This window comes from Motacilla alba, chromosome Z (assembly GCF_015832195.1).
Source record: "Motacilla alba alba isolate MOTALB_02 chromosome Z, Motacilla_alba_V1.0_pri, whole genome shotgun sequence".
NCBI classification, from domain to species: domain Eukaryota; kingdom Metazoa; phylum Chordata; class Aves; order Passeriformes; family Motacillidae; genus Motacilla; species Motacilla alba.
In genome coordinates, this window is record NC_052046.1 from 66416773 (window position 1) to 66430996 (window position 14224).

At 34.2% G+C, this 14224-nt stretch overlaps 1 protein-coding gene across 2 annotated transcripts in view; it reads right to left on the bottom strand.

Moving 5' to 3' along the window:
• Positions 1–14224, bottom strand: part of FBXL17 (F-box and leucine rich repeat protein 17) — a 277370-nt gene that overhangs the window by 80609 nt on the left and 182537 nt on the right. The window contains exons 7-8 of one of the 2 annotated variants that reach the window (XM_038123764.1): positions 13669–13745; positions 3299–6008 (exon numbers count right to left, since the gene is read on the bottom strand). In XM_038123764.1, coding sequence (XP_037979692.1) covers positions 5956–6008; positions 13669–13745 — 130 coding nt within the window. In that variant the 3' untranslated portion in view covers positions 3299–5955. Of the gene's footprint in view, positions 1–3298; positions 6009–13668; positions 13746–14224 lie in introns of those variants that run through there. The other variant, XM_038123763.1, reaches the window with a different exon arrangement.

Genomic DNA, 14224 nt, shown 5'->3' on the forward strand with positions numbered 1-14224 from the left:
TGTACTTTATTTTACTAGAAAGACTACATTGTTGAACTTCTTATTTTGATCAAAAATAACAGGAATGAATGTGAAACTTACCGGTACTGTATCTGACTTATGAAATGCTCAGCTGAATTAGAAGTCAAATATGCAAAAAAAAATTATTTATACTACTATCTAATCTTTTTCCTTTTCCTTAAAGACACCCTTGTAAGATGAGTGCTATGTCTGTACTCTAAAGTCATTTCTTCACTTAAGACTATATAAAAACAAACATAATCCAAAGTATTTGTGCATGTTTGTGCCTGCACGTGCAGGCCTTGATAACCAAACAGAAGTGCAAACACATGGCTAGTGGCAAACCCCTCTACATAAGACCACAAAAAGGTATTGTGTATATATACACACATATATACACAAAACAAGTGTATCTTCAGTCTTTTTTACACAACCTGTGCAAAACCTCACTGGTCATAAATCATCGCTTGTAAGAAAATATGGATTACAGAGGGAGTAGCAACCTCAATGAATTAGGTTTCTTTCAGTTTGCAGTTTCTATTAAAGTGTACTTGTATATTTATTGATTAAAGGACAAAATAGATTTCTTCCTTCCGTCTTTATTCTTAACAGTTGCATTTGATCAGAATGGTTTCTTAATCCTCTTCCTTTAATTATATGACAAGAACACAGCATGGCAGAAAAAACAAGTTCTGTTTACACAGAATTGTTGAACTACATCTAGGAAAAACAGATATGCCCTGGTATGCCCTTAAACTACAAAAAGAGAAACAAAGCAGATCATCTAGGCAGCCAAAGTGAAATTAGTGGGTGTTCTGTTTTCTTTCAGTAACATACACAAGCATCACTTCAGGGATTTACCAGTAAAAAATGGAGACTTCAAGATTTTTATCTGTTTCATAGCTGCCAAAAGTATCCTCTAAAAAAAGCAGGTATTTTTCATTGAAATTTCATATCAACATGTTTTTCCACTTTCTTGGCATATGCAGGAACAGTCCCGTATGGGCACAAAAAAAAAGAAGTCCTTCATGAGTCATAATAGTCATGGCCTCAAAGAACTACTTGTAGGCTCCAGTGTCACCAAATCCAACACAAAACACACCCACCACTGCAATTCTGGCTGATGAATGTGATGTAACTAAAATGCACAAATCAAAGAAAAGGCAGTGAAATTTTGAATATGTTACTGAGTTCATTTTCCCTGAAAAACATAGCTTCAAATACCTTTTCATTTATAGTGTCATCATTCTGCCTGGCCTATTCAGAATTCTGAAGGATACTATGTTTCCAGCCAGCAGTTTCATGTTCCTCTGTCTGAGCCTCTAAAATGTAGATACAGCAGGACCACTTTAGGACATCATTAGTTATGACTACAGCTCCCCAAGGGTTTGAAAACAGCTTCCAAATGCTTAGAGTACTTCTGTCCCTCTTAAACATCAATCAAGAAAAAATGGTACTCCAAGTCAGATAACAAAGATAATGGTGGTGAAAGAAATGAAAAAGAGCCGAGACTAGCCATAAAGGTTATATTCTACTGGTGTTTTCCACTTCACTGGTAAAAAAGGTACAAATTCATGCTTTTAGGGAAATAGCAGAGATTCAGAGAAACAATTAGAAGAACATAGGAGATGTACAATACACATAATTTAGGATTTGGTGCACCAGATCAGCAACTGGAGATAGTTAATTATGCTATATTATCCTTTTACTAGGCAGCCACAGTTAAATGCTACAGCCTCCCTGATTCCACTTTTCATAACAGAGATGGTAGCAGCAAAACTGGCAGGTTAGGATGTTGGAGCACTTATTGCTGCTCAAATATTAATGAGTTTTCTTCATTGTGCCTGGTTTCAAAACAAAATGAAAGAAATCATGTTTTACCAATATAAAAATGCAGCAATATCCAAATAGCCAGAAAGAGGTTTTATTTTTTTTCCCAATATCCCCTCATTGGTTTAAAACAAAGCTGTAGGCAACATAATACTGCCACTGATTTTTAATGACATTTCAATGTTAACTGCAAAAAGAAAACAAATATAATTAATTCACAAGGCATTTGGTTTTTTCTCTAAATAATAAGCTAAAATGTAATGGTGAAACAAGTGCTCATGGCCTAAGGAAAAATTCAGTATGATAAATATGCAGTATAAAAAGTTCCTAGTAGGTGGAGCCATTGGATGACTAATCAAGAAATAGAAAGCTATTCTTATTTGTTAACACTTGTTAATAATCTTTTTTTTTAAAGTTTCAGGTTTGTTTCACATGCAAAAACACTTTTCTTTTTCGCACAAATACAATACTGTGGTAAGATCTGAGTTGTATTGGTGGTTATGAAAAGGATGGAGTCAAATCTGACTCACAGCTTACCAAAAGATGTAACAAGGTCAATGATCATAGTGTAGTATGTGGGATTTAGGTTGGACATTACAGGGAAAAAACAAAAGTCTTTAGCAGTGTAAATGAAGCACTGATGAAATGTCCAGAGACACATGGTGGATCCTCTGTCCCTGGAGGTCTTTCAGTAATTTCCAGGCAGAGCCACAGAGAGTGGACCTGATCAAGGGCTGGTGACATCCCCACCCTGGGTGCCTGGCAAGACTGAGTGACTCAACACAGGTCTCCTTCAATCAAAATTTCTATGATTTATTGATTATATCAAATTAATAGTATGGCTAATACTCTAATGCAAGACCTCGACCTTTGAGAAACCTTACAAACAATAAGCAATGATTTCATAATTGACTTTTTTTTTGTTTACTGGATGCTCACTAAACTTCAGGACAGTAATTTTTTTCAGTGAAATTGAGAAAATACTCCTGTTTAATGCACATTAATTCAAATACTCATAAAACAAGATGCTTTAATTCATTAGCTATTTGAGAAAACACACATTTTTAAGCGTAAATTCAACACTAGACAATTATTAGTTATGCAGACATACAGATTCTTGATTTCAGACTTGAAGCAGAGGGGGATGCTTTTACTATATCTTAAAATTAAAATAATTTGCACAAAACGCAACGTATAATTTCAGTGCTTTCAAAGTTTGGTAGTATGAAAAAATGTTTTCCATTTCATCTTTATTCTAATATCCATACACAGCAAAAGTACCATGTTCCTAGAGCTCCTGAGTTCACAAAAGATAATTGAGTTGCATCATATATATCATACATTCTATTAAAAAGAGTTCAAAAAAACTCCAACAAAACACTGACCAGCACACCCCCCCCCCCCCCCCCCCCCCCCCCCCCCCCCCCCCCCCCCCCCCCCCCAAAAAAAGAAAAAGTATTAATGCCTTCAGATTACTGAAAAGTTTGCTAAATTTGTACTCTGGATTATTATCCCTAGATAATAATATTTAAGCATTCCCATATTTGCATTCTTTTTAAAAGCATCTAAACTGGTTGACATCATGGAATATATTTCACTTACCTATTACAAAGTATGTAAAAATGAACAGAATATTCCAAATACACATTTTTTAGAATTTCAGATCTATTACAGTTGTTTTCTTACACTATTGAAGAATTCTCTTTAACCATATTTATTAATTCCTTTTTGTGCTAACAATATTCCATATTACATTTTTGGACATACTTTCTTACTCTTCTGTATTAGGCATCTTGTAATTAGAAGAAATATTGTCCAGTATGCATAGCTAAAATTAAGGGATGAGGGCACCAAGCCAAAGAGAACTGCAAATAAAGCAATCTTGCTGTCTGAGTGTTCTGGAAAGATACTTGACATTTCAAAAGCTAAAATGATCGCACTTGACTTATGAGAAACTAAAATATATAATTTAAAAGCTACTTTGAGACTAATTTTTTTTATAGAAAACTCTTCAAATATTTGAAGTTGACCAAAACATAATTTTTATGTCAATTTATTAATTTTTGAAAGGACAATGATTACTTGATTATTTATGAAGTGAATCACATTCCCTCCACTGGTAACAGAACAGTTTCTACACTCTGTTCTATGCTGTGAAGAGTTTACAGCCTACAAAGACTGCATGAACTTCTTTGTATAATTCATTACAGATGTAAAAATCAAATGCTTTTGTCATAATAAAGCTAACCCAGAATCCCAATTATAGAATTGCAGAGGGGAAGTACCACTCATTACTTTTCACTAAATAAATTAAAAAGTTTTTTGGATGCATCCTCAGCTCTTAGACAAGTTGATAAAAACCCATGTTATTAATTTTTTTTATTATGTATTTTGCTGTTGAGTTGTAATTCATGTTTCAAAGCAATACGAATTAAGAATAATTCAGTCTCTACTACTTGATATTTCAGTATTTGGCAGATCCAATGCTTACACATAACAGACCTATTAATGCATATTCATCATGAGACCTCAGAAATATGTCAAAAGGCAGATATGTAGTAAAGTTAGAATTTGTATACATATTCTCCTTGAAATTTTTAAAAACATTCAGGCACTGAACTGTTTAAATTAAACATTTCAATTTTTTAAATTAAAAAATAAAGCTCTACACCAGTATTTATCATATTGCTGTGGCATTAGCAATTTAGTTTCCTTTTTATTCTGGTCAACTACATCAATACCTTAATCACTATTTTTTCATCCATTTGAAGAAAAACCTTTTTTCTAGGTATTCATTCCCTTAGCAAAATCCTATTACAGAAGACTACAGAAATCATTACAAGAATTTTTTTTAAACTTCAAAAGGCATTCAAACTAACTACACTAGCGGTATGTCTACAAAACACTTCATTTGAATTTTTCAAGGCAGGCAGATAGATTACAGTGAAAATCAGATTTTTCTTGAGTAATTTAAGTGAAACTGGAATCCAACAACACACCAAGAGAATGTACAAAACAGAATATGGAAAGGAAATTCTTCCACCAATAAATGAATGTTTTTAAAGATTTAACTTATTTTGAGCAATTATGATGAAAGAACTTTATTACTTGTTAACTTTAAAAAACAGTTTTTATGTTTAAGAACTGTGAATGAGCTTCTCCCTTTTGGATGCCAGCTGAAGAAAACTGTCACTTTTATTTAGGCAACACTGTTAGAAACACACTAACTTTAAAAAGTAATTTTTAAAATATATTTTATAGTGCAGCAAAAAAAGGGGGAATCATAAAACTGGCTCCTAGAATTTAGGAGAAATAAATTGCCACTGCAAACTATCAGTCCTTTTAAAATATGGTGCAACTTGCTACTTGTACGATTACATACATCAACAAGACTTTTGTATCATAACCCATTGAATGGAAAAAGACTTGGTAAATTATTTTTTTCTTCTTCTTTTTGAGTTCTGTTTCTCTCAGAGGAAAATACAAATACCGCTTTAAAATTCAGAATTATGAGAAGGAATATTGAATAATCTCCTCTGAGACTAATATTATGTTTATATTAACAATTTTAAATGTAGCAAATGCATGGATTTTTAAAAGAATATTGTTAATAGCTACTCAACAAATATTGTGGTTTAGGGGCAAATTTTAAAGAAATGCCGAAGTACAATGAACTAAATATAAAACTGGATTATAGCAACAGTGTGTTAATGTGAGTTGTAACTGTTGTTTATCAGAAAATATGACATGTTTTAAATATTTAAATTAAATTATTTTATCCAAGCCAGAAATAAATGTATGCTAAATAAAGTTTCACTATTGTTTTTCTAAAGTAAATCTACCACTGATCGCAAATCAAATGTTCTGTTAGAATTGGTATTCTTCCTTGTAGTGTGACATAACAGATACTGTTTGAAATGAAAATAAAAAATGACAATACATTTTGTTGGTAGTCTTCGGAGGGGCAAAATCAAAATTAAAAAAAAAACAACAACAAAAATGACCCTAATGTTCATATTATGATCATAATTTCACAATTTACATGTAATCATTTATTTGCACTTTAAATCAATCTTGAGCTCCAAAGGCAAGTGTTTAGGTATATTACTTCCGCTGTGTGGTAGTTCACTGGAGAGGCACCCAGCACACTGGTTGCAATACAGGGGTTAACATGGGCACTGGAGGAATAAAGCTGTATGTTACTTTTTTAGATCACACAAAAAAAGAAAATACAACTAACACCAGAGAACAGAAACCAGATCTTGAGTTAAATGGAAGTCTGGTATTATATTAAAGCCTCTTAACACAGTAAATAAAGCAAGAACCTGAAAATGTATATCTGGCAGTACATGAAGAGGTTGTGGCCATTTAAATTTTTGTTGTATCAGAAATATGTGTCTTGGAACTCAGAAATTAGGTGCATTTTTCCTGAAGATTAACTTAAGCACTTCTCTCTGGTGATAAAACAGCACAAAATGAAACTTTCTATTATGACTGATGAATTGCTGCCAAATTTCTCACCAAAGACTTGAAATAACAATGCAAAGCACCATGTTTCCCACAGAAAAGCTTAAATTAAAATAATAGAACCTGTGGGTCTCTCTACAAGACAAATCAAACCTGAACTACAACGCATCTCTGTTTTCCACAGCCCGAACAAGCAACTGGGAACAAACTGTGTACAAATCATAGGCTTCTGCTCTGTTCATCTTGACAATTCAAAAGTGCATCTGTATCCAGCTTACTCCATCTGGCTATTATACTACATTATTTTTACGGGTACAGGTTACAGGGGACAACCCACCTTCCAGGATGACAAAAAATAGTTTGGAAGTTTGTCTCATCTCATTGCTCACACAGAAAATCCTTTATTATGTACCATAGGACAAAGGATTTGCAACTGTCTATTATTTGAGAAATATGCTATTGCAGTAATTTATTTCACTGTATGGGTCTTGAACACGCACAGTGGTATCTCAAATCAGCTTCTAAAGAAAAGTGCATGCCATTTTTGTGACATTGGGAATACTGATAAAAGTTACACAAAAAGAAAATTTGGGATTTTGATAGTTATGAATTACATATGGTGCTGACAAGATTGTTCAAGAGCTCTTTTCTGCTTTAGGGATTACTTTTTATAAAGTTTTAATTTGACTTTTCCTTATTAATGATTTCCACAGCCAAGTGACTAAAATGACTCCTGAACATTCCAAAAAGCCCTGAACAAAACTGAAAAAAGATGTCCTCTAATAGGTTTTCATTCCCAAAATACATCAGTACGCAAATATCTTTCTTCACATTAACAAGTCACTTGGTTTCAAAAGGGTCAACAGGCTCCGCTAAGGAAACAAAACTAGGTGTCCATACCTGCAAGAATCTACGTGAGCAACTACTCCAAACTAAAACAACAGAAAATAAATATAAAACCAAACAAGTTTTAAAATGTCCTTACAAAAGCTCTACACAGCAATTTTTCCTCCTAGCTGAAGGAAAATTTTCAGAGGTTTTGAAATATGTGAAAAGACCCCAACTTCTCCCTGTGCACTCCAACATAAACAGTACTGCCATTATAATGAAGGAAGAGGTAGCAAGTTATAATAGGTACTGTTGGTTTGTTAAACTACATAAAACTCTGAAACTCACCTCAACTCCAGAATAAGCTTTCACTGATCGTCATAATTACCAGGGTTTCTATGGTAATATTTGCTTCAGGATTCAGAAAAAATGAACATTTTAATGCCAAAAGCAAACAAAACTCCTTTACTAGCTGCTAGGTTGTGTGAAAGGAAGTAAGTATCATAAATACATACAACCCGGTACAGATTGCTTGCCACCTACTTACTCTTCAGGTAATTTAATTCTTACAGTCTACTGGAGTTAAAGTTGCAACCTATGCACAGAAAACAAATACTAAAACCAAGCAAAGAACCTCAAAATTTGGCACTAAACATCAACAATCTGGCTGACTTACTTCAGCAAATTCAGGTTTCTGAATAACTAGCAGAACAAAACCTAAAGAGAAAATGGTTTTTGTGAAAAGAAAGAGGTAAAAGTTCATAAGAAAGCAATATATATGTATATATATATTAGTTAGATACTACCGTGTACTGTATATTACCACCATTTTACGGAAGCACAAACATACATATATACATAACATACACAACACCACTAAAGGAGGTAACAGAGGCTCTGGTCCTTAAAAGATTATCTGTACATTTACCTACAAGCATAAACATGGTTGTCAGTGTGATCACTGCTTGCTCTCATGGCATCACTAAAAGAGTGCAGAAGAGAAAGAACCACACACTGGATAGGAAAATTTAATAGGGGAAGGATTTATTCAGAGAAGAGAAATTTGGAATTCAATACAGCAACAATTCAAAATAATTTTGAAAGACAAAAAGAAAGTTGTACTTATTTACATTATATAAATTGAGGAAGAGATAGCAAATCAGTAATTGGTGAGGATGAAGTAATTAAAACTCAGAAATGCATTTACCACCTGTTCCATTCTGTCTATCCCTAAATGCTGCTCTTATCTCCCCAAAAATGCATTTGCCTTCTGAGTTATATTGTACAGAAGACACGGTGTTTTAAAACTAGATTCAAAAAAGCTAATATTAGGAAAGTTTTAGTGAGATCAAGCTTTAGAGAGGTTTGCTAATCCAAGTGAGAAGCAGACGTTAAAGATTCTTTTTTGTGAAAACACCCACACTATGCTTATACATTATGATTTACATGACAAATGCTAAATATTAGAGAGAAAATGCAAGAAACTCCCAGTAGGACAGCCTGATCCCTTGATAATTAAAATATTTTATTTTAAAATAGAAAGCTTATGTATCCTAAGTATTTAAACGTTAGAATTTAATAGTATCTAGGGAAACTATTTTAACATTGTTAGTGGTATCTCACTTCCGAGAAAAGAACCCATAATCCAGTTATGAAAAATAAGTGCAAGTTACAGTTATGTTTTTTTCTTGTGACAATTGGACTTGATTCAGTATAAATGCTATCTTATTCCTCCAGACTTCTACTTGTAACAGCTATGCCTTATCTATAACATTTTAATATAAAAACTATATAATTCCATTATAGTTTGTTGAAACTCATTTTTTTTTGCTTCAGCAAACCCCTCAGAAGAAGAAAAACCTTTTAAAAACCCCCATGTGTCTTCACAGACACTAAATGCATCATTAAATGTTGAAAACAGGCAATATGAAAAAGGAATAGTACCCATTTTAGAAAAGAAAAAGGCTACATATCTAGAGAGCTCTTTTTCAATACTCAGAACCTAGAGTTTTCAGCAAAAGACCACAGTTCATCTCAGCTCCTTGTGCCAAGCATTTCTTCTGAAAAGCTTTGTGCAATTACTTCACAGCTAGAAATAGAGACTTTTTAAGTTACGCAAAATCCACACCTACTAGATAATGGAAACTATACAATACAACTATGAAGACAATTGTCATCTTCTTCAGGTTACTCAACAGGCAACACTGTGAGATAAATTTCTTCCCTGCACTCTGCTAACCACACTCTTAGTAGTAACTATTTGGGCACTGTTTTTTCAGAAAGTTCTTCAGTGATTTTACAAGGCACAGCTGTACAAAGTGCTGGATTTGAACACTTCTTTTCAAACATTTTTCAAAGGTTACTTCTTTAGGGGTTTATTTTTTGGAGTGGTGGTGTTTGGATTTGCTTTTTCCCCTCCCCTGTGTTCTGTTAGTGGAAGTCTACCATTTAAAGCTTGCCTTGAAATTATTTTCTGCACCTATAGAGGAAACGCTGGTCTGACTGCTTTTCTAAAGCGGAAGTAAAGCATTACACTTTTATCTTTCACTACTGAAAAGAATGTGGTTGTAAAGTAATTCTTAGTAAATATACACTTAGAATTACTGCAAGATCAGACCTTTAAAACATCTACTCCTGTTTCACAGGCTAGTTTCATGGAATCTTTTTATCTTTGAACACAAAATCTCACTTTTGTGTTTCAGAGTGCATAGCACTCTGCACTATTACAAACTTGGTAAGTAGTAATTTACTTAAAACAAATTCCCAGCACTAAGGATATCAATAAAACCCAGAAGTAGAGCATAAAATTGAAGAGACAGTTACACAATTCTGTGTGTGCTTGGTGCTCTAGCTCACCACTCTGCATCTTCACATCAATGTAATTCATTTGACACACAGTCTCCCCACAGCTGAGAAAATCCCGCTTCCTTACCAGCTCTTAGGAAAAGCTTAAATACAAAACCCGCTATGTTTAAGTAAAGTTAAGATTGTGACACACATCAACAAAAGGCAGGAAATTCAAAGATAATACTGACAATCCATGCTTAATTCATGATTGCCTAACAAAAGGGGGAAACTTACGAGGAACTAATGTTTAGCTTTAACTTCAGTCTGTCTGTGCTCTTGGGCAAAGAGGTGTTTATCTCAAAGATTATAGTAATTCAGTCTGTCCTGACAGTCTAGATGTGTTCTAGTGATTATTTAGCATTTTAAAATGTGTTGGATGCAAAGAAACTTTTAAACTAATTGTCAATGTCCTAGCGTGCAACACTCCAACAGACATCATTAATTAGAAATACATCTTGAGAAAATTATGCTAGACCTATATATGGATATAATAACATAATTTCTTTCAGAAGTAAACAAAACATTTTTTGTACACAAAAATACAAAATCATTCATTTTGGAATGTAACATTAAATAAAGAATGCTTTTTTGTCTCATCAGTTAACAGCTCTCAGTATGTATACATACTTCAATTCCTGTTTGAATCCTAATCTCTCTGTATATTACAAAGAATATTTTTCTGGTCAGAAAAATGTCAAAGAGAGCAATGCCACCAATGGATACATTATTAGAGTGTAGCGGTCTTTATTTAATCTTTTAGGCTTCCAAATAAAATGTAGAATTTCAGTGCACTTTAAAAATACTAATGACATTTAAAAAAACATGTATGCCTGGTAGCTTTGTATACTATCTATCCTATGCAGAAATTAGAAAAACAAAAGAAGGAAATTAATAAAATGACAAAGATTACACTTCAAAGCCTTCTCTAGAGGACAGGAAATTACCTCACACATACATACCTTATTGAGTTAATTGAAGGATACCAATAACAGTTTTTGCTGTAATTATTTTCTGTATTTACTGAAGTTATTATTGATAAATTAATGTATCAAACGGTTATTTTTTTTCTGGAAATTAGAAATACATCTTGAGAAATTGAGAATATTACATTTTTTTTCCCGGCTGAGTTACTAAGCAATTATGATCTTGTCCCAGACATCAAAATTCTGCTAACTTTCATAGCATAAAAAACCTGCCACTGAACAGTTTCAAAGAGGGCTTTCAAAATCCTGCATCTGTACAAACCTAGTGTCAAGATTTTAATTGTCAAAGCAAGGGCAACTCTTGTCTTTCACCCTCAGGATCATCAAAACCACAGCACAGTTGCAGAGGACACTGTGCTCTCATCCAGTCACAGAGCCTCAGACACTCTCTGATGGAGCCTGAAGAATGGCGTGAGTGAAGTTGTTAAGTCTTTGCAAGACCATGGGACACAACCTAAAAAGGCTCCCTGAGAAGTCAGGCATGTGCTCCTCAGCTGACTTCCTCTACTGAGGACATGAGGGCTTCAAAAGCCTCTGGGGAACAGCAGCTGCTCTTCTCCCCATGAGAAGAGAGACAGATTCTTTGATAAAGGAGGCTCAAAAATGAACAGAGCTTGCAACACTGTAAGGCGCTTACTTTTTAACTTACCAGCAATCAAAGCGAATATGAAAAAGTCTTCAACTGAATTGCCAGAAAACAAATGAGAAAAGGGTGATGCCTGGCTCAACCCTGCAACACTCTTGTTAACCTAGTAAGAATTCACTTGCTATCACATTTTTAATCTAAAGCAAAATCTTGACTTCCTTAGAAACAATAAATTATGCTTATAAATTCTACTTTGTTACGGCTTGTTTTGCATTTTCAGCTCAGATATTAAAAGCAGAATTTATTTGTCAGGTTGGCATGCTGAGACATGCTGAAGATTATAATGCTAATCAATTAGTCAATAATGTATCAAAAATCAGTCAGTATCTCAGCTGTTTTACTGGATCCTTAATAGCAAAACCAGTTGAATTTTAAAGCAAATAGTAAAGCTTAGTAGCAACAGCATCAACAGAAAATATTCTCTAATTCCCAGTCACTGAGTGCAATGATGCTAAGTGACTGCAGATTACAACATGATAGTGACAGATGGGCCTAAGTATAAAGAACAGAAGCTGAGGTTGGATAGAGCTAATCAGCCAAATGCGACATTTATTTTCCACTCATTCGTTCTCTGAAACATGGCTTCTGCCTTCCATCTAGCTATGGACACTTCCTTTGCTCTCTCTTTATTCTTTTATAAGCAAGGTTTTCTTTCTCCTAGGTTTCTTTGCTTCAGTTTTTCAGTTGTTTCCCTACTTTTGGGAAAAACCATGTTTTCCTCTGAGTAAGTTCATTGAATGAAGGGTGAAATCAGTTTGAGAAATTATTGATCCTCAAGACATGGATTCCATTATGCCCATGATAACTCTTTCCACATGGGTTGTCAGAGTCAGAAGGGACAAGAGTAGGGCCCGTAGATCCACAGTACACAGGCAGAAGAGAGAGGTCTGCCTTCAGACCCTGTCCTGCACCTCCCGCCCTTCAGGAGGGACAAGAAGCAATTTCATTATTATCACCTTGTGTTCTACAGACAATTTCCCTCCCTGAATTTCCAGAAGACATTTCACAAATTCAGAAATTCATCTCAGACAAGCGGTATCGAGCTGAGAAAATCCATTTTCAACTCTGCCAATGTCTGTTCTGCCCACGGAAGTACAAACAACAGCAGACCAGAGGAAAGGGCAGTAAAGGCCTGTGTTCTCTCTCCTTTGCCATGCTCCAAGCTCTGCAGCTGCAGCAGCTGCATGGTAGCCTCATGTTATAATACAGTGGACATAAGGTGAGCAGAACTCTGCAGAACAACATACCCTTGAATGCACAATACAAACCCCAGTGAAGTGTAGAATTTGAAAAGGAAAATACAAGAATCAGTTTGTGACTACTGGAATGGTAATTTATCACTTCAACATATTTATTCTTTATTAAAATCTAAGCAGTATAAATTACAAAAAAAAATCAGCAAGCCTGAAATGAACCTCTCAAATACACAGTTTGTAAATCCTACTGAAATTCAGGCATGTAAGTGGGAGACAGACATTTGAGAATCTGGCCTTACGGCAAAAATAAATGTCTTACTTAAGGTCAGTATCTTATTTGAAAAAGCAAAGCAGCCTTTCCAAACAAGCACTAGAAGTTTCCCTATTCTAAGTAAAAAATCGGTCCTTCTATGTAGCCTATCAGAGAGGACATTTAATTCTAAGATGCTCCTCTCTATTTTACCATAACAGCATTTTTAAAGGACCATCAACCTCATTCAAGTTTTAGGGCCTACAACAGGTGATAAATCCACATTTTTGCTTTTACAGCATCTAGAAACACTTTTTTTTTTTTATTATTTTTTTCTCTAATGTTCTCCTGGTCTTCAGGACTATTCAAAGAGGATGCTACCCAGTCTGCCCAGTAACTGCCAATTCTATAAGGATACATTGCATCAAATATATACACTGACTTTCATACCTTCAACCACAAATATTTTTAAGCAAGTCAAACACTTTTTATAAATTTCCTACTTTTATGGGTAAAGGTTTTGAAAATTTTTATCTCTGTATTTCCAACACTCTTGCTAACAGTCCCTGTAAACTCCGGTTCAATCTTCACAAAAAATAAAGATATAGGTATATTACATACCATAGTCTGTGATCTTACAGGATACTAAATACAGTTCTTTCAGGTTCCGTCCCTCTCTGGCAATCACCTCCACACATCTGGAAGACACAGTAAAATTGCAGTTATAAGACAGTAAATCACTTTTAAATATCAAGAGTACAATCAGCAGATAAAATGTACTGTATCACAGTTTCTTCATTTTGCAAATGGATCCATACATTTTACTGAAAATAAATACGGCTACATGTTTACACTACAGAAAAATATTATTTTAAATTGAATGCCTTTATATGGATATTCCTCTAAGTCTCTCAATATGTGAGTTGCTTTAAATGTATACAGACAAGCACTTTGGAAAATTACACAAATGTGAATTCCGATTTCTTTATTACCTTGGAAAGTTTCTGTTGCAAATTTTAGGCTTTGACAGTTTTCTTCAAGGGAAGAACTATAAATGTACTTTAATGAGGAGAAAATATAAGAAATTGTAATTTTGAATTCATGTTTGTCTTTCTTCAGTGACTACTGCATGAGTCAGCATTCATCAGGTCACGAGACGCCACACAATCATGGTGTT